Consider the following 24,833-nt stretch of genomic DNA (forward strand, 5'->3'; position numbering starts at 1 on the left):
TTTGCAAGTAGGAAGAGGATGTTCCTTGACCATCATTAAAATTTTATGCAGTAAACCACATCCCGTAAATTGGAAAAACAAGCTACATTTATTTTATTCAAACACAACATTACATTCTGAAGTTACACAAACCCCAACGTTCGTTCTCCTACACATACTTAGGTAGAATTCCTGCCTGTGTCTGGCTATTGTTATAAATTACATTCATGAATTGTTTTTGATAAAAACAATTGCTCACTAGGCAGAGTGACTTCACTATTGACAGAAACAGCAAATAAAAATAACCTCATAATGCAAGGAAGAAACAGGTAGGACAAAATCCAAAAAGACTAAAGAAAAAATAGATTTTCATTAATTATGTTCTCCTTCTGGTAACCGTCCCTGCTGAGCCTTCCATTAAGTCTAAGTCATTGCCAGTACTTTTAATACCCCATGATATAGAAAGCAGTACACAAGGCAGACATATCTTTAAAGCAGTGCTGTTTCAGCAGGTTTAGAACTAACTGCACCACTTAGGTAGCCTGGCTTCAGTCTTGGCTCCATAAACACACACATCTGTCTTCCACGCACATAGGGAATAAGGTTACAGCTCTGTGCAGGATCAGTTACTTAGCCCCAGTCTAAAACAGTGTAACTGTTCAGACACAGTGGGACTCTCCGATTTATTTGGCAAGGTTGCAGGTCTTCTGCCAAGTCTGAACTACAGGCAACAGATAGGCGACAGAGTTCTTAAGATTCACACTGTAAACACTGGTTTGTGGCAATCCTGAACCAGCATGCAGTCATGAATTAAAGCAAAACAAATGCAGTTTCCTTTGTACACAGTACACTGACTAACAGGAGCTTGGAGTGCATCGCTTTCCTTCCATTAGTGGCCCAGAGTGCGTTACTTTACAGACCACTTTTATATGTCATAACATGTAGTAATTTAGTTTTCCATCCCATCTCCTCCTCGTATAAATTCTGAAGAACTTGAACTTTGAACAATATGTAGTTTTTAATCTTCCATCCCTTAGATGTTAGGGAAATGGTAGTTTGATTTCCTTGTTTTGCTGAAGTACTTCTTGCTGTCCAGAGCTGGCAGAACGTTACTGCTGGTTAACTGAGGCAGGCACTGCAACTAAAGCAGAAGTTACTCAGTGTGTATGTGTTTGAAATGAGAATAAAGCACACGCTTCATTTTTTAACAGGAATATAAGCTATAGAACTATTTGTTCTGTAATTCTATACTTTTTAAAGTAAGAGTCATGGATCTGGTGTTCTACAACTGGACTGCAACCAGAGTAGCTCATTAAAGGTATTTCTTCCAAACATCCAGGGGAAAAAAAATACAGTTATATCCCGTGTCATAGAAATGGAAGATGTGAGTCAGTTGGATCCAGGAAATTATATGCTCCAGCAGTTCTCTGTCCTGCATTTCCAACTTCCCTGCATGTTACCAGCTCAGTATTACAGCTGTCATGGGGAATGTACATCGTTAGAAGAAAGAACTGCTGAATGACTCTTATCATGGGCAGGATTCAAAAGCTTGGGCTGGAGTCTGGAAAGAGTGAAACGGCAGCGAAATGTTTGCTTGGCCACTTCAGTTGCAGAAATGCCCACTGCATTGTCTAGCGTCTGGAAGTCAGCAAGGATTCACATCCCATCAGTAGTTACAAATGGAAGCGGGCATTTTTGCCATCTTTATAATTTGGGATTCAAAAGCATCAAGAAGATCCCAGAGAACTCTGAATTAAACCAGCTGTTCAGCTGCAGTTTGTTCAGCTATCCTGCTATACTTTGTCGGCAATGCACGTTCCTAGATAAACCTGATCTTTCCCATTGCTGTGCTGCTTATCTCCAGTGACTCAACGGAGCTGCAATGCAGAATTCGGTTTGTCCTGAGTTACTCGTTAGCCAGGAGATTCATTTTCTCCTTGGGCTAAAATTAGATTGGTCCAGTGTGGGACCTCTGCCTCTCCCTTAAGTGCCAGGATGAGCAACTCTTGGGAACCAAGCAAAGAAAACGAGTTCCCTCGTTAGACAAAGAACATTAAATACTACTATGAAAATGTTACCCCTGGCACATGCTTCCGTGTCAGCTTGGCTGTTTTCCGAGCTGTTTTTTCATGTTCTTTCCCCGGATCTCCTGCCTCCCTAATACTGTCAAAATAGGGATGCTGCAGCAGCTGCTCACATGTCTGCCTCTCTGCAGGGTCCATATGAAGGCAGCCCTTAGAAAAGAACAAATAAAGAATCACACAGAACACTTGGTAAAACCGTCTGCACAATTCCACCTACTCACAACAACCAACAACTATTCCCACAGATATACGCCTTAATTTTTTAAATTAATTCTAAGAGTCTGGGTTTTCAGAGTCAGCACAAAGCTTGCAAAGCAGCTAATGTTGAACAATTGCCTCTTCTGACACAAGGCATTGACGGAAACTGAGGCTACAGGAACAGCTACAATTGCGTGGTGTAGCAAACCATCATGTCTCAAAAAACAGTTAAGCCTATAACTTTCATTTGAACCAGAACAGCTTTCTTAAATGGGAATCCACTGCATCACTAGCTGTGTCGTTCCAGTGTTTAGCATAGCACTATTGAAAGCTGCACCTTAGTTTTAATGCATTCATTCATCCTCAGTTTCCATTTAGTGCATCTTAACAGTGCAGTGTTTTCCATTTTCATGCTAAAGATGAGTGGATAAAAGAGAAATGGATTAAAAGTCTTCCCCAAGGCCCTTTGAGCTCTATTTTCCTATGAATGTCTGATTACAAATCTCAATTTGCCACCTGAATAAGATTGCATTTGCTAAGTCTCAGTGCAGAGCTCTTCCCCTAGTCCTGGGCACCCATCTCTGGGTGGCCCTGTTTGAGGCAGGGCTTGGACCAGTGACCTGCAGAAGTCCCCACCAACCTCAGCCATTCTGTGGTAGTTTGCTTACCTTCATGAGAGCTAAAGCAGGGTGTGAAATACTGGGGAATTTCATTTCCAGTGGCTCCTGGAGGAAAAAAGAAGAGTGAGTGTACTCGTGTTAGCAAGTTTTTCTTTCACCAGCGTACAGCTTTGGTCAAGCTGAAAAGTAAAGCTTTTCCAGCTCTAGATCCAATGCAGGTAACCTGTACTCTAGGGAAAAAGAGGCAGGGGCATTTCTCTATCCAAGCACTGTGTCTCCTTAACAGATGGATTGCTGGGCAGTGCTAGGCTCAAGGGGAATGCCTCCGAAGGGAGCTCTTACCATGCTCTCTGGGTCCGGAATTCTCACCCCGCTGAAGAACTGGTTGGTGCTGAACACTTGCTGGTGCCTGGGGATAAGATCCCCTTTGACCAAGAAAAAGAAAAAAAAGAAAAGTTAAATTGATTTGCTGTTTTTACAGCACCTGCGTTGAACGAGCTTATCCTCGAACAAGGCTGACAGCACCCAAGAGAACAATTAAAGAGGTGGAATTACCATCAAGTGAGCTGACAAAGTATTCTTTTGTGAAAATATCCATCCATCCAGCACACCAGTGACTGCACAGCCACCTGTCTGTGCTGCATGACAGGCAGGGCCACACATCTCTAGCTGCCTGCAGTCACAACTGCCTGGGGCCTCATGCTGGAAATAACGCCAAGAAATGCAGCTGCTGGGAGCAGTTTTTGGAGCAGGAGCACCCAGCTGCTGTGCCTCTTCCCCTCCAGGCTCCGAGGTTCTGTGCTGTGCAGCAGTGGTCAGTGTGAATTGTGGTCACTGCAGCTGGGGGCTGTAAAAACACAAATTTCTGTGCATCTCCTCACGCCAAATGCCTGGATCTTACCACTTCATTATTTGGGAAACTGCAAATTTGGATTTCCACTGGCAGAAAGACCCCTCAATAGGAGAATGAAGAATGCACTGGGAGGAGATGGAAGAAATACTAAGGTTTGTAACCACACCTGCTCCGTGCCAGCACCCAGTACCTCCACCGTGTGCCAGCTGAACTGGAGATGAGTGACAGCGTGCGGGGATGTGCTCAGGCATCATAGCTAGAGGGTGCTGTGCAAACACCTACCGGGATCTGAAACTCCAGCCTCGCCACAGAGCTGTGCTTCAGCCAGGAATGCTTCCCAAAGTGTTAGGCAAGAGCAGATGAGCAGCTCGCTGCCCTGCTCACGCGGGACGCGACGGAGCTGCCCGGGCGGGGATGAGCGACTGGCAGGAGTCGCTGTTTGCTTTGGACGTGGGCACACGTTGTTGGCTGGGCTGTGTCCGCAGGGAGGCTGAGCGGGGCCCTGCCAGCCCACTGCCATACCAAAGCTCTGCTTCAGCCTTTCCGAAGGGAAAGGATCCCCACGAGGCAGCCTGCACGCAAAAACAGGCCTGCCTTTTGACTGCTGCAAGGGGACCGACCACAATTGTTCCTGCTTCGTTAAAATTTAACTCCCATCGAAACCCTTTTTGTGCAGTCCTGAGGATGTTGTGTGGAAAAGGGCAGAAATGCAGCGTCGCTGCAGACATGCTGTAGCTGTTTCCCCAGTGCAGCCTCATCGTTGTTTTTTGAAGTTTGTTGCAGCTCGGAGCAAGCAAAATGTTTAAAATGAATTTTAAAAAAGAACCAGTGCAACAGCCAAAGCACCATAATTACACAGCTTTGGCCAAGGAACTTTTTGCTGTTGATTCTACCTCCATCGACCACTTGGATCAAAAGAGGATTTCTGGCTGAGACCCTGTCATTAAAAATAAACCAACTATAGCTCAGCTAACAGTGGCTCAAATGTATTCTGGAGGATGAAGCAATCAAACTGGGTTTCTGGCTAGGGAGCTCATCTGTTTATAGCCACTCGTCACCTTTACAGTTTTGTAAATTGCTCAGTAAAAAATTACAGTTCTGTGTTCGTTCCGAGAATTTCATCTAAACAGGGGGGGTTGTTCCTTCCCACCCCATAAACAAGATGTTACACACCAGCATTAAAAGGAAGCAACGAGACTGGATCAGTTCAAGTGTTAAATGGGTAACAGCTCTTCTGTTCAACCTGTTTCAAATCCAGAGTGGCTCCTAGAATTCCTGGGAGAGCAAAGACAAGCAGGTGGGACAGAGAAACAAAGTGTGCACGCTCTTTTCCAAGCACACAGCCACCACCAGGCACCCACTAAAGGCAGAGAGCCCCTGGGTGAATTCACCTCCCGCTGGCTGATTCCCAGCACAGAGGAACCCACTTCTTGGGCAGCTGCAGCCTGCCAGAGGTGTCGGGAGCCCTGAGGGATGCTTACCCAGGGTTTTTCGGATGAGGTACAGCTGGTCCACGTCGGACTTGCCAGGCCACAGGGGGACCCCGGCCAGCAGCTCCGCGAAGACGCAGCCGATGGCCCAGACGTCGACGGGGGGCCCGTACTGCGTGTCGCCCACCAGCAGCTCCGGGGAGCGGTACCACCGGGTGGCCACGTAGTCCGTGTAGTAATCGCTGGGCCCAGCTGGGGAGGGATCCGGGAGGAGAGAAACAAAAAGCAGAGCGGGATCAGAGCGAGGCAGGCACGCCGCCAGAGGTTTTGACGGATGTTGGGGCAGCAACGAGAGCACCTCCTGGGCAGGGAAGAGCTACAGGAACAGGATGAGTCACCGGCCGCTCGCAGAACCCAACGTGGAAACATTTAGGGTTTGGGGAAAATCAAGACCAGATTTTTCTCGCACTGAAAATATGCGGAGCTTTGCAGCAGGACCCGGTGCCAGCCAGTGGTCACTTCTCAAAGCCCACATGATTTGTCTGAACAAGAGCTAAAAAAAAATAAATAAAATAAAAACGAAGGGGGTTATTATGACGGAAAATGTGAAGACATTGTTTGCAGAGACAGTGCCTTCTGCCAAAGGCGGCCCTCCTGCCAGGGAGCTCCAGCTGGGTCTCCAGCATTGCACAAGCAACGCAGGCAGCGCAGAGGTGCCCGAGCTGGCTGCAATCCAGCAGCTCCTGCACCACAGCAGTGCAGCTGCACCGGCGGGGAGCTCTGATGCAGTTTATTTACAGAGGCGTTTGGCTGTCTGAGCTTGCTGCACGTAAACTGGCTTGGGGATCTGTACCCAGGCCTCTCCAAAGCCTCTTTCCCTGTGAAAATGTGCCAGCCCTTGTGCCAGCCCTTATACCAACCCTTATACGTTATATGGGATGATTTCCAGGCCCATCAAAGACAATTGAGTCTTGACTGGGGTTTAAAGCCTGAAGCTGCACTCCATTTGAGCCTCACATGTAACAGGTCCGTGTGAGCAGCTGGCCAGCACTCACTCAGTATGCGAGCAAATCCGAAGTCACAGAGCTTGATGACCGAGTGTTTCGTTATCAGGATGTTTTCTGGCTTTACATCGCGGTGGATGCACTGGAAACAAACAACAAACAGACAAAAAAACCACACCCAAGGTTAGAAGCAAGTATTTCACCTGGCCCTCGGATAAACAACCTCTTCATTCAGCCACACACCCCGCGCAAATTGTGCCATGAATGTTAACCACGCAATCATTTCTGCTGGGAGAGAAGACGAAAGGATTTCTTAGGAGCAGCTAAAGTCACGTCCTGCTGGGCACGGCAATTACCTCGCCTGGGATGAGACATCATGCACCCAGCCTCACCTGCACAGATCCTTATCTCTCGGGCAGTACTGGCTGAGCTCGGGTTGTCGTGTACCTTAACCTGAAACCAGCTCTCTAGAAACCAGAAACCTTATGCAGGTTTGTATCACACACTCCTAATGAGGGGCTCAATTAGGAGAGATCCCGATGAGAGGGGCTGTTGTGTGTGGGGCTCCATGGGATCAGTTCCTCAATCAAGTCCAGGAACTGATTTCCTGATGATGATCTTGTGGACAAGCAAAGGGTTTTGCTGGCAAAGCAAACACCTTGGGCTTCTCCTAGCTGAGCTGGTGGTAAATTACTGTGTCTGCTCCCAAGGACTGAAATGCTCCTTGTTAAACCAGTGCCAGAAAAGGGCATCTGCATAAAAACTCATTACCTGTGATGTACAGCAGGCCAGACTGCATCTAATTGTTTCCTTGGCTTTAAAACTCCATTAAATCTTTCAGACTGAGAGAGGGAACAGAAAGAAACAGCAAAACAACAAATCCTGGAAGCAGGACAGACCCATGACCAAGTTCCTGCGTCTCAGCCGGACATAATTCTTCGAGCAAAGACAAAACACCCATTCCAGAGCAATCTCCTGCCAGCCTCCTAAACCTCAAGCACTGGCAGATAAACAAAACCAAAGACAACTCCAGCTAAGTTTGCCTAATGGACTTCTCCTAAAGGCTCCTTTCCTCCCCTGCCTCTTAAAGCATCCCCACAGCATTCTGCAAAATGCTTGCCCTGCACAGAGCTCTCATCTCCCTCCAGAAAGCAGGGGAGGGGCTGTATGGCTGTTTTACTGCATCTAACTTCTGAAACCTCTTAACTGGCGACAGGATTCAGTTCCTGTGGCTATCAGCAGAGGGACTTGCCGGGAAACCAGCAGCAGTTTGCTCAGGTCTGAGCTGGTGAGACATTAAGCCAGTTTTCTGAACATCAGCTGTAATATTACATGTGTTATAACAGGAAACATGACCCAGGGAACATATAAGGATATATCCTTGCTCAGCCTGGAAGCTGCTTTAAGGTCATTAGTGCAAATCATTTCTCGACAGCAAACCCAAGGGACCTGCGTGACTAAATGCAGCTGTTGTGGGCACACACTAATAGTTCAGATATGTGTTTTCTGTTGAAAATGGGAAATGGCACCTCTAACTTCTTCCCATGAAAACCCCATAATCAGGAAAATGACACCAGAATCTCTCATCCAGAGCCACGCTACTGCACTTGGTAGTGCTGGTCAGGGGACTTACGTTGTGTTTATGGCAAAAGTTCAGAGCTTGGAGAGTCTGCCAGGTTATACTCTTGACTAGATGCTCTGGCACCCTGTTGTAAAAAAGCACATTTTTTACTTTGGTCACAAAAATAACTTCACTATTACAGGAAAAAGGAAGAGGAGGCCTTTGAGTGCTAAACAATCATAGAGGAGTCTGAGCAAAGCAGTCGGGGACCAAGTCAGAAAATGCAGAGGACAAACACTAGCTGCATTTTTTTGCTATAAACGTTACAAGAAACACACAAAAGTCCTCAGCTCGTTGCTCTCCCACTGCAGGGAAGCTGTCAGGCTGGGCTGCTGATGGTAAAGGCTGTTTGTGCCTCTTCCCCTGCTTCAGAGCTGCAGCTGAGCCCTGCCTGCACCTCCTCAGAGAGCCCTGCAGAAGGTAAAGCTCTCCTCTCAGGCTGCCCTCCCAGCATTGCAGGAGCATCAGAGAGAAAATCAAGGCCAGTGCAGTAAGACACGAGGATTTACGGTGACCAGGAGCATTGCAGAGCATCTCGTACCACTCAGTCCCAGCAGCATAAGCCTGGTAACGGCGTGTCAGAGCCTGCAGGTCCGTGTCCAGTCCTGTCTCATGGCTGTGCTTGGCACCCACGCTTCCTCGCAGTCCTCCTGAAATGCCAGGGGGCATTTCTGCCTCTGCAGCTGCTCAGAGTTGGAGGCAGTGAGGTAGCCACAGTGGAGATGCATGCTCTGAGCTGCTATGTTGTCGTGTCATTGATTATGCAGAGTGGAGAGGTGCCCAAATGGGACAGGAAGGATGTTCCTGCAGGAGTATAAGGCCCTATTTTGGTTTGTGTCTCTGCTCCTTTCCTCCAGTGGCTGGCAATCGCTTCTGAGAAAAAATATTTGTTAAAAATTCAAAATTCAGCCTCCTCTCCTCTTCTCTGTCTGCCTGTAATGGTCTTCAACAACCCCAGGAAAGGCAGCGTGACAGTCTTGGCAGTTTCAAGCTCAAATCCAATTTTATTCCATATATCTAATGCTGTAAAAATTTTGATTCATCATAAATAATAAATTACAAAAAAGTTGCAAGAGGCTGGCTTTAAGATCCCCTCTGCTGTCAGTGCTGAAGGTCTTGTGCTGACACTGCTGTTGAAAAGCTTGAGGTTCCCTGCAGCAACACCCTAGAGTGATGAGTTCTGCACTGACAGCCTGAGAAAGGGACGATTTGGCCAAATTACCTGGAAACATCGTGCAAAGAGACATGTGCCCACCCATCTTAATCCCGACCACAACAGCCTTGGCCATCTGCAGATCAAAAGCAAAGCACGCAGCCAGGTGTTACACGTTCCCACTGCAGTTGTTGTGATGAATGCAAAGGAAATGTGAAGTGTTTTCTTCCAGGAGGGTTTTGGGTCCTTTCTTTGGGTTCCAGGTGAACAGACTCAAACTGTGGTGGCTGCTGCTGAGCAGCTCCCAGAGCCACGTGCTCTGTTCTCCTACAGCTCCGTACCACACAGAGAATACCAGGCTCTCGTTTACTCAACCCCCAATTAGCCTCCTGCAGGCAATTCATTGAGCTTCAGGCCTGTGAAATGATTTATCAACTTGTGCTTAGCATTTCCATGGCACCAGCTCACGGTGAATAATTAGGGGTGATCTATCTAGCGGGAGTGTCCTTCATAACGTGTCAAAAGAATAAACCCTGTCCTGGAGAATGTGCCTTCTGCTCACGTAGCTCACACTTTGTGCAAGTGCCTGTGCAAAGAGGAGGCTCTCTGACCTTCCTGAGCTCTCTGAGGCCGTGCAGAGAGGAGCAGGCACAGCTCCAGGTAACTCTGCAGCAGGACACGAGATCTCTCAGCACTGGGGGCTGCTGCTGCCGAGCCAGCCAACGAGCACCCAAATGCTCGGGCTCGGCGCTCCGGTCACCTGAGTGAGCAGGGCAGGAGCAATTCTTTTGGATGTTGCTGCTGAGCCACAATAACAGCCCGAGTCCTGGGCGCCGTGCTGAGAAACCTCTCCTGTTCTTAACGAAATCCCTCTGGAAACTGCGCAGCAGCAACGGGCTCCCGTGGACACCCCCTGCCTCCTGTGCTGAAAGCTGTCAGTGCGGGATGGGTCACTCACCCCCAGGGGTGCTTGTCCAGCTCGTGGAGCACCGTGTGGTCGCAGTATTCGAAGACCAGATGCAGCTTCCTCTTCCTCCTGAAGACTTCCAGCAGGTTCACCAGGTTGGGGTGTTTCAGTTGCTGTAACACAGTGGAAGGACTCGTTAGCTGCTGCATGGCAGGGGGGATGTTTGGGGAAAAGTGAGGGATGCGGTGCCTTCACCCCAGGATCTCAATTCCTCGAGCTGAAACCTTTTGCAGAAGCACAGCACAACGCAGGGAAATGGCACACGGGAGGAGCCCCCTAAGGCAAACGCACGTTTAGGGACACCACGAGCTCCTCTGGTAAGCATAAAGCAAGCATCTGGCCGCAGCTTCTCCACTTTATTGTCAGCATCTGGATGGATTAATCAGGATTTTTATTGCTGCTTTTTCCTCTCGGTTCACTTCCCGTGCTCATACCAGGGCTTCCCCTCCCTGGGAGCTCAGACAGATCCTTACCATACAAACACCTGAGCACGGCAGGGTTTTAGATGCACCTTCCAAGAGGTGAGGCTGGAAATTTACTGCACCTCCTCATTTTCTATTCTTTTATTCGTATTTTGGGGCAGGACTAGGAGGGGGCTTCAACCACGGGGTGAAGACAAAGCATTCAGAGAAGAAAGCAGGGAGGCAGCTGAGGGATGTTGGTGTTTCTTTTCAGATGATGCACGGCCCCGTCCACACTGCTTGCAGGGACGTGCACCGAGGCTTTAGGACACGGAAGCCCCAAGGTGAAGGATCACGGAATGCATTTTATTCAAACACATCATTGTAAATGCTCCTTACAAAAAGACCTTCCAGGGAGCTCACTGCCTCTGGACCCAAACTACTGAACCCAAACTACTCCGAGCCCTCAAGCAAGCCCCCCACGGGTGTATGGAACGTGGCTGTTCAGTCCTGCAGCTGGCTGCAAGGAGCTGATCTTTCTAAAGAGCATCTCCTACCACCCACACATCCCATTCCTTCAGTCTCTGTGAGGGGCCAGGGCTCCTGCCCACACCATGTAAACCGTGTGGTGGCGTGGATTAAACCCAGATAACAACCAAGATTTCCTTCCTTTTCACTTCCTTGCTCCTTTCTGGTAGGTGTCCCCTCTCAGGGACAGGCGAGGCCAGAAGAGCTGCCAGCTGACTGTAATGCAAGAAGAAAGGAAACCAACGGTAACAGGAGACCTCTGGAAACCTCTGCCATTAACAGGTTGGTGGTATCGCCTTCAGGAGCGACTGTCACAGGAGCTGGCTGTGTCGAGGCACCATCTCTGTGTCCTGGCTGTCCTCACGAGAGCGTGGAGCTGGATTTCTGGAGGGAGACAGCTTGAGCTCGAAGCACGAGGTCTGGCTGGGCTGGGGCTGCTCAGGGGGGACACAGCTTTGGGAACGAGCTCTGGTGGGCACGGGACCTGCAGAGGGTGCCCCTGGCACCACCCCACGCCCTGCTCACAGCCAGCCTCAGGTCAGGGCTGTGCAGGCATTCAGGCCGGCAGCTCTCCACACAAAGGAACTGCAAACCTGCGGGCTTCTCCCCATGGTTACAGCTGCTCCTGTGTGAAGACAGCAGGCGTTTCAGCCGCTCCTAGGGCACGGGGAGCAGGCAGGGACCCGTCTTTGGCTCTCTGCTTCCAGCCCTGCTCTCCCACCTTGCCTCCTGCGGCTCCTGGCCACAAAGCCCTTGAATCTACAAGGCGTTTGTTGTGCAGAACGGTGATTTATCAGCCTTACTGTGATTTATCAGCCCTACGGTGGTGATTTATCAGCCCTACATTCTTCCTCTGATGAAACCCAACCTCACTGCATCTTTGACAAACATTGAGTTGTTGCCTGAGCAAGGAACCACCTCAACAAACAAGCAAACAAACTGTTGCTATTTACAGGCAAAAAGCTGAAAAGACTTTTCTCTCTGCAGGTCTGCACTTGTTAAAATCAACACTGCCCCGACACAGGTCCTGCCACGGCCAGCCGCAGTTGTGCTGCTCTGTACCCTGCAGGGTGATGCATTGCCCATCTGCACGAGGGTCTTTGTGATTATTTTCCTCTTCAGATCTCTTAGATCATTTCAATCTGAATGCATCTCCAGCATCGCTTACTAAAACGACCCAGCTACCTCTCATCCCTTTGCTTCAGAAAGGAGAAAACAGGCTGCTTCTTCACATAACCTAACTGAAAAATTAATATTTTTTTCCCTAGATGATGACTCTTGGAGCCTCACATTCAGGCTTACTTTACCTCTTTCTGTAGCAGGTAGGGAATCAGGCCTTCATATTCCTTTGACAATAACACTTACATCATTCATTTATATATAAGTGCTCAATAAAAGACGAGCTGAGAGCACAAAAGAGATTTGGAGAGGAGAAATACAAGAAATACAGCAACCAGCTGAAATCCTGCACTTACTATAAGTCTGAAAGTCACCCAGTTCCCAAAGAGCAAACCAGGGCAGCTCCATGGAAGGGAACATGGACAGCAAGGAGCGATCGACCGCTGTGACACCAATGGGCTGGGAACAGCCTCAGGCAGAAATCAGCAACCAAGGAGATATCAGTTTTGGGAAATCTTAAATGAAACATCTTTCTCTGCAGCTTTCTGTGGGGTTTTGTCAACTTCAAAATCCTAAATCCCTGACAGTCTACAAGAACGCGTTGTATCCAGGCTGAATTGCGCGTTCCTTGTAAAAAAGCATCCTACTGAAAGCGTCCTACGTTACTTTAAAATGTAAAATAACCCAACACATTGTTATTATTGTTCTTTCATCAGTTCAATGTCAAAAAACATTTACATTGCTCTTCTGCAGGGAAGGGAGCTCACTGAAGATGGGGCGATGCCGGAGATGTATAAAACCACGAGTACCCTGGAGAAAAAGGGAACCCCTCACGTCTCCTCCACAACCGGGGCGCTGCCACCCAGCACCAAGTCTGGAACAAATCAAGGGAAATACTTTTTCACACAGCACATTGATGGCTGTGGCACTCGCTGCCTCAGGATGCTATGGAGACCAGATGAATACATGGGTTCAGAAAGAGATCAAACTCTCAGCAGAAGATGCCCGTGAGCGCCTGCTAAGCCTCTGGCCTTAGTGCCTTTGCCAGCAGCTGGGGCTGTGCAAGGAAATCTTACCCCGTCCTCTCCTTTCTCCTGGCTTTCTCCTCATTTCTGCACTCTCCTGGCCCACTGCCAGCAGGGTGGGCTACGTGAACCCGGGGGTCTGACCCACTGCAAACATTCCTGAGCTTTTATTTCCTCAGGGAAGGAAACAGGCTGAACGCAAACCCAGGACAGGCTGAGCAGAGGCGAGGTGCTGCTACCTTCAGCATGCGGACCTCCCGCAGGGCGATCTTCCTGATCACCGGGTCCTCCTCGGACTCCAGGAACTTCTTGATGGCCACCACCTGCCCCGTGTCCTTGTTGCGGCACTTGAAGACGACGCCGTAGGAGCCCTCCCCGACCTTGCCCAGCTTCTCGTAGCGCTCCATGGCGCCGAGCCCGCCTCACGCCGCCGCCTCGCCTCAGCGCGGGGATCCCGCCGTGAGGCGGCTCCCGCCAGGCGCTGAGGGGAGGGAGGAGGAGGAGGAGGAGGAGGAGGAGAAAAAGGAGGAGGAAGATGAGGAGGAGGAAGATGAGGAGGAGGAGGGGAAAGAATATGTGGAGGAGCCGCCCCTAGGGACACGGGGCCAGCCGGGAGCCGCCGCCGCCGCTTGCTCTGCCCCCTGCCGAGGCTCTCCCGCCCTGCTCTGCTGTGGGGGGGCTACGCGGCGCTGGCGGCCTCTGATTCTTTTTATATATATTTTTAATATATATATATATATATATGTATATATTTATTGGAGAGGATTTTGGGTGCCCAAATACAGCTGGATTTGGCGTGGAGCCCAGATGTTGCACCGTCTCCCCCACACAGCTCGAGCACCTCAAGTGCTTGCCCCCTGCTGAGCTTCCACCAGGAGCTTGTCCCTTGCAGCGTTCCCATCTCTTACCTTTATATCACGTTTTCTTGGGCATCCATTTAGGTCCGTGACCACTTACCCAGTTCCTGATGCCCTAACGAGGTGGCAATCTTCTTCCAGTTGATTTGTAGAAATTCAGGTATGTGTAGATCCTCTGCTCCAAGCAGCGTTCTGGGATAAGGTTACCTCCTGTCCCACCACCAGTCCTTTCCCAAGGTCTTTTCTGAACTCTACCCAGAACAAAAGGGGCACCATTTATGTTTCTCGTAAGCCACATTTATCAACAATAACTCTCCCTGTGTTGCCACACACGGTCTCTTTCTGGTTCTTTGCATACCCTTTCATTTTTATGACAAATGTGTCTCCTCTCAGCAGTACTGCCAAGTCACTGAGATGCTCCTGGCTCTATCAAGACTTGCAATCAAAGCACCAGACAAATGCTGTGAGCCAACTAAACTTCAAGCTGCTTTTCTGAGGAAATCATCTGATAGAGTTGTCCCCAAGAGAGACCTGCAGAACTCCCTCAGAGAGAGGCCAAGGACTACGCCACTGTGGAAGCTCCTCAGATGAGAGGTCAGCCCCAAACGTCATTCCCAGACACCCCATACAGGCCACACCACACCTCGGTATCAAATAAAGCATAGTTTATTTGGCATAGACTGAAATGAACTGCAACAGAAATTGAAGTAGAACAAAGCCTAGTTGCACAAACTGGAACGAGTGCAGTTAGAGTCTCAGTTACAATCTAATGCATAAACAAGGTAAAAAGTACATTTCAGAGTCTCCCAGTCTTCACTTTTTTACTCAGAGACATAGTGGCTCACTGATGCATTGTACCTCTCATCTTTTGAAGAGATGTCATCACAAGTACAGTTTTATTTCTCAGTTACAATGAATTTGATCAGGAAATCAAGAGACTAATTACGTGCTGCTTTTCAAATACTGTCTGTACTTCAAAGAGCACTAGGAGCCTGTTTTAAGGCTTTCAAGTTGAGTACATGCACCTTGTGCATCGAATAACTAATACTTTGATATCTGTCAAAAGAGTCATGAGGGGGAGAACAAGCTTTTGCTTAATAAACTCCAAAACCACACGCTAGGCTTTCTCAACCCTGGCTGAAATGTCACAAAAACATACAAGGATACAGACGATACCAGATTAACTTAAACAGCCTAACAATACAAATCACACTAGTCAGAGTCACCCAGACTGGCCAGTCCAGCTAGGAAACATGCTAATCAGTTGTGCCATACTCCCCTAAGAGTAACAAGTGAGGTTTTACACTAGGAAACAGTATCTTGCAGATTATATAAAAAAATGCCACTGTCTATAAAACCAGACCAGATAAAGCATTTCAGAATAAACCATTAGAAATGCTTTAACAGCTAAAAAGGAAGTTTGATTACAGGAGGGCTTTCCTAGATTCCTTCTTTATAATTCAGCAAATCACCAGTCATTCATGTCATTCAAAGAAAAATACTTTCAGTTCATTATTTTTGCATGACAGTGTCCTGACCTAGTAGTTATTTACTCCAGTTATCCCCCATAAATACTCGTATTTTATTCATACATTTCTCTGCTCTTTGAGAGATCTTTAAGTCTTTTCAAAGATGAAGCCAAAATTACCTTCTGCAGTGAATAAAGTAAGTTATGTGAAAACATTTGCTCTACAACATCTATACCTGGTGCTTCACTTTTTCATCAAGGTTGTTGTCGTCTATGAGTTACACAATTTTAGAGTTAGTCACCAATCATTGTTACCTATAGACTAGGTCAGTACTAGAGAACTTAATTTCCTTAAAACAAAATTTAAATGTCTCTTTTAACACTGCTGATCCAATTGCAGCTGACCACTTAAAACATTTTCAGTACATTGCTTGTGGGCTGATTTTCAAGTTCTATCTGTACACTTAGTATTTATTAAACCTTGATAAGGTTTCAGAACTGAAAAGTTTGACTTGATTTAAATACCAAGTCAGTAACAAGAATTAGTTTTGAATGACAATGCTAAGTGGATAAAATGCTAAATTGTGTGCAGGTTTGTCTTTTTTTTTTCCTTTCCATAACGTAAAACTCCAGCTGTACCTCGTAACAAAAAGACATTACTGATTCATCACATGTGATGAATTAATTCCATCTATGTTAAATTATGAATCAAGTAGTCTGATGCCTCAGCAGATAACCCAGCACTCTGTTCGCCAGGCTGCGAGTTAAGATCAAACCAGCCCAGTTCTGCTCTGTCAGTAAAGCCTTGAGACAGGCCAAGCTGCTGTAACACACTTACCTTTAATGCTTTAATAAAATGACTTGTGAAGCTTTCTCAGGGTAGCAGATCACAGGAGTTGAATAAATGGCAGCAGACTGAAGGATTTAATTTAAAAAACCCTCCCTTCAAATTTTAATGAACTGCTACTGTATCTGCCTATGGACTGTGTTTACTTACATCAAAGCTAGCAGGTTAATATGAGGTAGTAGAACCAGATGCTATCCTGTAGTCAGCCTATATTTATATTTCATGGTACCTCAGGAATTTTAATTAATGAGGAAGACAAAAGGAACCAATGTGACTCTTTAATGGAGAAATAAAAAGAGAAAGAAAATTGCAGATGACAAAATAGGGAAAGGGAAAAGGTGATTGAAAGCTTTAATATAGAGTACGGGTTCTTATCATATTTATTTATACTACACAGCTGGGGAATTAACCATTTCCAAACAACTGTCTGACTGAAGACAGCTGAATGACTGCACGGACAAAAAAGCTCCTAAGTTCAGCCATCGCTAACAGGCTCCCCTTTGGAATAGTATAAATAAACTATACGTCATGGGCAGTTCGATACATGATACTTTCATTCATTAAGGATGATGACCAGGTACAATTTCCATTTCACGTCACGAGGCTTATCCCTAATTTATGAAAATAAAGCATATATATTTTGTACATTTATATATATATATAAATATATATATATATAAAAAATACACACTGCCGGTCAACTTAATACACATGCGCACATGCACACACACACACGTATGTATATTGTACACACCCACCCAGTAGCAACATGTCTGATATCAATATTATATTTTGTGTACACACACCCTACATCTAGTAAATAAGAAAATCCCTTTTATGGCAATTCTGCAGGCAAAAAATCAATACAAAATACTTCGTTGTACAAAACTGCATTTTTACAAGATCAACCAACATTGTAACATACCCCTCAATAATGCACTACATCTCTACAAGAAAAAAGAATAATCAAATCTTTATACAATTGTAAAAAAACCTGTAAGCTGCTCTGCAACCTTCCTTTGCTAAAAGTTAGATACATTACACCATTCTAGCAGCAGATTAATAAATAAGGATTAAATAGTCTATTATACAAAGCCATACTGAATGGCAGATTTAAAAACAAAAAGCTTTGCTGATACTTTCACTTCCTACACAAAACTTTTTTTTATTAAGAATAAGACTCAGTATAAAACAAGGAAACAGCCAGCACTATATCTGTATCTACAGAAGATAAGGAAAATCCAAGGGAAGTCAAATATTTAACAGTTATGGCACCTTTACTGAATAACATTATTTTAAAGGCTCTGTTTCCCTACAACTAATGAGTAAAGGGCTATTTATCTCTCAGCTTTTATTAAGCAAACTTGATATAACCAACCACACAGTGGCAAGAGACAGAACCAGCTGTTCCCAGCTGCAAAAATGAACTGATTTCCACCCTAAAACAGCATCATTTAGGTGACAAGAAAAGAAACGGCAAGTCACAGTCCTGCTTGTACTGAGTTTCCTAATGCTCCTTTTTTCCTCGTGTGGTGAATTCACTGGTATTTGCGTTAGGTTACTGTTGCTTAGTAACTATTTTCATGTCCAGCCAAGATGTAGAGATTGCTGTGTGCAGTCGGGTTTTCTGTTGGCCTGCTTTCCAGCACTACCACTCTGCAATCAAACACAAACAAAATCCAAAATCGTTAGGGGCAAAAATATGAAGCACATAGTTTAACTACCGAGGAAGAACAATCTTGTTGCTCACAGGTTTTTAAAGATTGGAGAGATACAGGTACTCCTAAATATTTTGTGCATTTTATTCTTTAAACCAGTTACCTCCTGTAGCATCCCTTCTGTAGCAAACCTAAAGCAGAACGCACAAGGAACAGAGAACTAGAAGCAGCTCCTTAAACCAGAATCTACCCCTGTCAGCTGTAGATGTGTAATATGTTATAAATCTCTTATAAAATGGTGTACTCCACTCTGAAATAAGCTACGTCCTCTGCTTCTATTGGGAAATTATCTCAGAGCCGCAGTGTTGGGAAGAGACACAACCTTCCTATCATCCACAGCCTGAATATGTTTATATCTCCTATGGTATCAGCCGCTAACCTAAACAGTTCTCCCTAAAAATGTTCGTCACCCAGTGGGTTCATAGGGAACACTCAACCCCTCCCAGCCCTCATCCTGCTGGTAACAGTCCTGGATGCTCCTCTGGGTGCCTTGCTCTCCTGGTCTCTACACGTCTGTGCTGTGCTGAACCCTGACAGTCACCTCATCAGCTGACAGCCCCTGTCCTCCTGTCTGCTTTCCAGCTGCTTGACTCCCACATTTCCCTACACCAGGTCCCAGGACCACATTCTGTCATTTTTTTTGGTTGTTTCTCTCTGCTTTTTGTTTTCCACTGGCTTTTCAAATAAGCCAAATGTGCCATTTGAACTCCGAGGTGGATTTCTCAAAGGAAGCCTATCTCAGGGTTAGCAGTGCACACACTCTCCTCCCATATCACGTTCCTCAGATGGTTTTCATACAAAGTCTTACCCTTCACAGCCTCTGTCCCTGCTCTTCACTTCTGTAACTCAGTAGTTCTTAAGTGATCCAGGCCAAAAAGGTGTTACCACATCTCACTCAGATGTATGTCGTAAAGAAAGACTCCTGCTCTGTCCATACAGTGATGCAAAAATACAGAAAGGAGGATTTGGCAGTTCAATGAGAAGAATGGAAGAAAATGGCTTCTCTGCAAACCCGCACATAGCAGGACTTCAACCTTTCCTCCAGCCTCGGAAACACCTTGGTATTTAGTACCGAGTTGTTATTGATGTGCAGGTCTTCCATAGAAGTTCAAACTGAACCAGATGAGACACTGCTTTCCATCCCTCTATGTGTTTAGTACACTTGTATTCACCAGCCCAGAGAAATTAGGCAAATTTGAGCCATTTAAAGGTACCAAATCCAGCACGCAACAAAGATTCACTGATGGGGGTGCAGCACATGCCTGGAACTTACAAAAATGGCATTTTTACAGCAGTGGACCTTAGCAAAAGCTTATTCTTGTAATAAAATGCCCCCTGCTCTGCTGGGCATCGCTGGGAAGGAAATCACCACTGCCTGTCTGCACAAGGGGGATACCAGACAGAAAAGACAGAGGACGCGTTGTCAGAGGTTGTGTTGTATTTATATTTTTGGGATCTCAGAGTCGGCTCTGGTAAGGGCCCTCAATTTCAACCATAGTGATGAAGCACAATGGGCCCTCGGTGACTCACACACGCAGCCAAGACTTCAGGTGCCTCCTGCATAGCCTACTCCTGTTCTCTCACTCTCTCTCTGGACGGGGGATCCAAGAACGTAACCACACAAAATTATGGTTTACTTACAGAAAGTGAGTCAGAGCCAGGTTCCCCGCAGGCCAAAGGAGGGAGCAGAAGCTCAGGTACCAGATCTCCTTTCTTGCCTCATGACTCACGTCTGCGTACACACTCAGTGCTCTGACTGCCTGAGAAGCCACAAGTACGTGTGTCCAAACCCACGGCACTGGGGCAGCTTCTGCCAAGGATTCAAACCTGGGCTGAGCAGTGTGTGCTACCCCCTGCCCACAGGGGTTAGGAGTAACAGGGTGAATTTAGACCACCTTGCATTAAAACCTCTAAGTGCTGTAGTTTGCTCCACAACTTCCAGGCCTCAAGGTCCAGAGCAAAAAGGCTTTTTTAGAAGTAATTTGCTGCCAAGATAATGTCAGTTCACCATAAAAATCTATCTCTGCAGTGAAAAGTTAGTGGGAGAGTTACAGGAGCTCTTCAAAATAATTTTGGATGCAAATTACTAATGAATTTTTTGGCTATCGCAGGCAGAAACAGTGTTACTGTCTACCCCAGGACTGCCTACGGATGGATCTGCTGTGAGATGGAACCCAACTCCAGCTGGGAGTTAGAGAGCTGATTGAAAGAAAATAGGTTTACATTCCTTCCAGGTGATTACCTGTCTGATCCCAGTAAGCGGAAAACCCTGGTTTCATCTGATATCTCTTGGGTAACCTGTAGAAAAATGGAGATATGAGTCCATTTCAGTGGCAAAATGAAATGTATTGGTCTGAGCCAGAAGACAAAAAACAGATCAGTCTCTTCAACAACTCAAATATAGTGCAAATTACACAACTGAATCATAAAAACTGATACTAAGTAGTGTTCTACATTTCCTCAAGTAAAACTTACTTTAAATAATTTTTGTATTGGAGAGCATTATCAGTCTAGAGGACTTGGTGGTGGCATGGATGGACTATGTTGATCAAATCTTGGTCCACAGAAGGCGAGACTAGCTTTCCCCTGCATTTTTACACAGGATGCTATTGAAAAGGGCTATGTCCTTTTTGAAAAAAAATTATACTTCTTTGTTCTCCAAAGGGATGCTGTTTGTTTTTCCTTTTTTAAGGGAATACTCCCAACTAGGGTTTTTTCATGAGATCCAGGAAACCCAAGTGCTGCATACACCAGATCTGTGCTGCCTCTGTGCAGAACCAGTCTTGGAGTCTCTGAATGACACTCTTGGAAACAGAGCTGCTTAAAGCATGTCTGTGAGCTCTACTGAGAGCAACACACAAGGGGAAATCAAAGAACCAGCAAGCTGCTACAATGACAATGTGAAGCACACGCATTATCACTGGGGAAGCAGTTAGAGGGGCCAAAGGATCAAGCAGTAAATGAGGAATAGGACAAAGTTAAACCAGGAGAGGCTGGGAGATTACTCACTTCATCTGACTTGAAGCTTTTCCCCTGCATGCCGTGTTTCCAGAAGGCTAGCACACTGTCTTGAAGGCACACTGCAAGAGAAGAAACAAAAATCAGACCCAAGCGTGGCTTATCCGAACCAAGGAAACGTGGGCTTCTCACCAACAATGATAATGGGAAGCATGTGGATAATAAAGTCCATGGTGAGACTTCAACTCCTGACAGAACAAAACTCTAAAATCACTGTAGAAAAACTTGATTGAAATTACTATTTAGATCTGATGCACACACTACTTTTTACAGACAGCACTCAGACATTCCCTGTTTCTCACGACAAGATAGGTATCTCTGTTTTTAACTTTTCTCCCTTTCACATCTATTCTCTGGACCTTTGGTTTCCTAATGGTTTGATTCTGGAAAAAAACACCAGGAAGTGCATAAGCATGCTGCCAACCACAACATTCTGGGTTGCTGGAAATTACAAACCCTTTTAGTGATTACATTTACTTCAAAATAGACATGAGCACGAAAAATGGGAGGAGTCTGCCATTCAGGGCCAAAGAGAGGAAAACTACCAGCTCTGAATGATTCAGTCACTAGATTCTTTAAAATACTGGATGAAGAACCTGGTGTTCTTTAAGCAGTGTTACAGAAACGTAGTTTATACAACGTTTTGTTCTCTTAAACCCTACATGTTTTCCTTTACTATTCCTGTGTCACGCTTTGCATCTGCTCAGTATTAGCTCTGTACTACGTACACAGAACAAAGGCACTCAACACAATCCTAAGAGCAATGTTTTTCACAACGGCCAACTAATCTCCACCTGTTATTCCTCACTCCACCCTGCGATCAGAAAATGAAGTTGTTTAATACCCTGAATTCCCAAGAGACCGCTTGGAGTGTAAGGAACTGCTCACATTATTCCATGTCAGTTGGTAAGCACAAGACTTCTAGATAAATGCCTGTCTATGAATTCCTTCAGAGTTCAAGGAAAAGGCAATGGTCAAGTCATGTTATGCATGTGTCAGCAGGAGATACTGTATGATACAAGCAGTGCAGTTAATTAGAAGGTGTCAGAATTTAGGGAAGAATCACAGGCTTGATTAAAAGTATCATAATTCTTCCTTCAGGATGGTTCTGACATATCTAATAAAGATGCTGTACACAGATTATACACTGCTTACCACCTGCTGTCCAAATACAAAACGCTTATGTCAAGAATCTTTGAAAAGGAAGATGTGTGAGCAACCCAGAAATGCAAGCTGTACAGAACTGGTAACAAAAATAAGTTCACTTTCTGTGTCTTCACTGATTTTGATTCCAGGTAAGAGTCCAGTTTCTGAAATACTGAATTCTTAAAAGTACTATTCAACCTTTTAAAATCAAATCATGATAGATTTTGCTTACAGAAACAGAAATGACACCAGATGGAAACACACACACAATGGATACACCCTACCTGGCAACTGGCTTATTTTCTTACACATGCCACTGCAAAGAAACTGCTCACAATATCCTGACACAAGCAATTTTTAGAGTCAGGCCCCACAGGGTGCACTAGACCAATCTAGATTATTAAAATCCCTTCAACACTCATTCCCCTCATACTCAGCTCTTGAGAGCTGACAGAGAACTAAATTACTTACCCACTGATTCAATGCAGAAATCAAAGCTCAGTTCAGAGGCCAATTTCTTGCTTGACTTCAATTTTCCTTGTAAATTCACAATTTTCACAAATTCTCAAGAAAAGCAGAAAAATAAATATTAAAACCCACAGCCAAAAAGGATTACTGATGGCTGTAAGTACGAAATACTAATTTCAACTTTCAGATGCAAAAAAATGCCCACATCTGACAGCTACGGTGTTTGCCCAAATCTAATCCAAGAGCACCTTCTCTCAAAATAAACACACAAAACGTTTTTATAGACTTTGTATGATTTTAGACTTTACTGACGGCCTTCCTGAAAACAAACTTAGTGCAGAAATGTGAATGCAACATGAAGGTTGGAAACGTAGGCTGATTAAGTCATTGCAAAGTTCCCAGGGAGGTATTACCCTCTGATGCACGAGTCATTGTTACTGGTATTGTGGAAGATGCAAGTGCTAGCCTTTTATCTGGCTAGCCATACACAACAGGCAAATGTCACACTTTCCAAGGAAATTCTGAAAATTTCTGACTGGCATGGATTTGAATTCTCAGCCGTAATGCTGCATTACATTTCCTTTTGGAAAGAAACAAGAGTGAAGAGGGAAAGTGGAACTGCAGGAGTCACAATGAACAGTTACTCGAATCGTATCTGTTAGGAAATGCTACACCACAAATTAGTAAGGAAAAAATTAACTTATGGTAGAGTTAAAATCAACAACTGTGCAAAGCATGTTTTGCAAAAGAGATAGTAAGTTGCCCAAGAGTTGCTTGTTACTTACTGTCCAGGCAGACTAGGACAGTGTCCCTTTCCAGCTGTGTTACGTGAATGGCATCTAACTGTTGATTGCCTAGTGAAAAAGAAAAGGAATTAGTTTATATCACATCATAACACTGATTTCTGCCATCCCCCCATCCTCTTGCCAATTGGTACAGCATTTTCAGAATGCTACAAGCATTTTGCAGGCTACAATATTTTTATTATTTTATATTTTCAAGGCTACGTGATTCCAGAATGTTATAGGAGCAAAACAGGGCCTAAGGACAAACCCATTAGTTCAAAGCGTGTATTTAATATGAAAGCATTACTGTTTATTGGCATGAAATGCATTTTATGTTACAGTTCAGCACAGAAAGTCAGCTTCCTTCATGAAGGGGCATGCTAATGAACAAAAGGAATCATCAAGGGAATCCTTGCCCCTAAAAAATGTTCTTTGCCTTTAAATTCACATCTGGAAAGATTATTGTGCTGATATTAAACTAGAATTTAATAGTTTGCATACTTTTTATTAATGAATTTCTCAATACAGCTGTATTTAAAGGTTAAAAATTGCATCCAACAAAGGCAGCAAAGAAAAGCATCTGCAAAATATCAACCAGCTTTTGAAGATAAAACAAAACATTCTACTTATTAATAGCCAGCTGAAGATGACAAGCCTCCCCCAAGGACTGGAGGACAGACAAGAATGCATTTATGTGAGTCTTTACACAGGAAAGAAGGGGAAAGAGCATTAAGGCTGACCCCAGTAAAAAGTATGCGACCACAAATGAGAACTCGATCAGCAGGGTCTGCGTTACTATTTAAGGAAGTTTAATAAAAGATCTGTCTAAAAATGAAGCCTTTTAAGATAGTTTACAGTAAGGTTGGCAAATCATCACAAGAAGAACTTGGGATTGGCTTCTATATACTTTACATAGAGAAGCTGCATCATTTTGCCTAGCATAAAGGGTTTCCAAATGACTTCTGAGGCAGGGATGTTCAACAGTTACCAGACAATAAAAGAGTTGCAAGAGAGACCAAGGGTCTTACCTGCACCAATTTCTGTAAACCATGAAGAAGCAGAGTTCAAGTTGATTGTCTCAAACTGAACTACCTGATTTGGTTCAGCACCCTTACTGATAGCTACGCAGACCATCGGGTACTCCTGCTCTGGTATCACTAGCATTTCAAAGACATTCAAAGGGCTTGGCAAAGGAAAATCAAAGTGCTGAGGGAGAAAAAAAAAAAGGGAAAAAAAAAAACATTTTTAAAGTTTCCTTTTACCTAGGAAGAAAGAAGCCTAAAATGACATGCACAAAATGTAAAAGATATAGAACACTGCTTCACTGCTACCAAGAGTGCTTTTTTTTAAGAAATCATGAGCTGTGAGCAACATTAGGTCACGCAGAGGCACGCTAGTCCATTATTGCTAGTGCTGGGCTTGATCCAACACTTGACTGATTCAGTCACCGGATTTTCTTAGTCAACATGTGTCAAGCCAGAAATTCAAGTGCTCAAAACCCACAAATGGGACTATAGTAGGATGTACTTTCCATTACAAATTCT

General features: G+C 45.2%; 2 protein-coding genes across 3 annotated transcripts in view; both read right to left on the reverse strand.

Annotated features, from left to right (window-relative positions):
- Nucleotides 1-65: 65 nt before the first annotated feature.
- On the reverse strand, nt 66-13,431 carry CDKL1 (cyclin dependent kinase like 1). Its single transcript, XM_032188962.1, has 9 exons — nt 13,222-13,431; nt 9,901-10,022; nt 7,802-7,874; nt 6,220-6,310; nt 5,216-5,416; nt 3,224-3,306; nt 2,930-2,986; nt 2,058-2,213; nt 66-1,120 (listed from the first exon to the last, which is right to left on the reverse strand). The coding sequence occupies exons 1-9, from the start codon at nt 13,387-13,389 to the stop codon at nt 1,013-1,015; spliced, it is 1,059 nt and encodes a 352-aa protein (XP_032044853.1). The 5' UTR covers nt 13,390-13,431; the 3' UTR covers nt 66-1,012.
- A 1,058-nt stretch (nt 13,432-14,489) lies between these two features.
- MAP4K5 (mitogen-activated protein kinase kinase kinase kinase 5) overlaps nt 14,490-24,833 on the reverse strand; it is a 68,338-nt gene continuing 57,994 nt past the window's right edge. For both annotated transcript variants that reach the window (XM_032188961.1, XM_032188960.1), the window contains 6 exons: nt 24,318-24,495; nt 23,290-23,358; nt 22,508-22,600; nt 20,882-20,952; nt 20,115-20,170; nt 14,490-17,810 (listed from right to left, as the gene is read on the reverse strand). In XM_032188961.1, coding sequence (XP_032044852.1) covers nt 17,723-17,810; nt 20,115-20,170; nt 20,882-20,952; nt 22,508-22,600; nt 23,290-23,358; nt 24,318-24,495 — 555 coding nt within the window. In that variant the 3' untranslated portion in view covers nt 14,490-17,722. The remainder of the gene's footprint in view (nt 17,811-20,114; nt 20,171-20,881; nt 20,953-22,507; nt 22,601-23,289; nt 23,359-24,317; nt 24,496-24,833) is intronic.

This window comes from Aythya fuligula, chromosome 5 (genome assembly GCF_009819795.1).
Source record: "Aythya fuligula isolate bAytFul2 chromosome 5, bAytFul2.pri, whole genome shotgun sequence".
NCBI lineage: Eukaryota > Metazoa > Chordata > Aves > Anseriformes > Anatidae > Aythya > Aythya fuligula.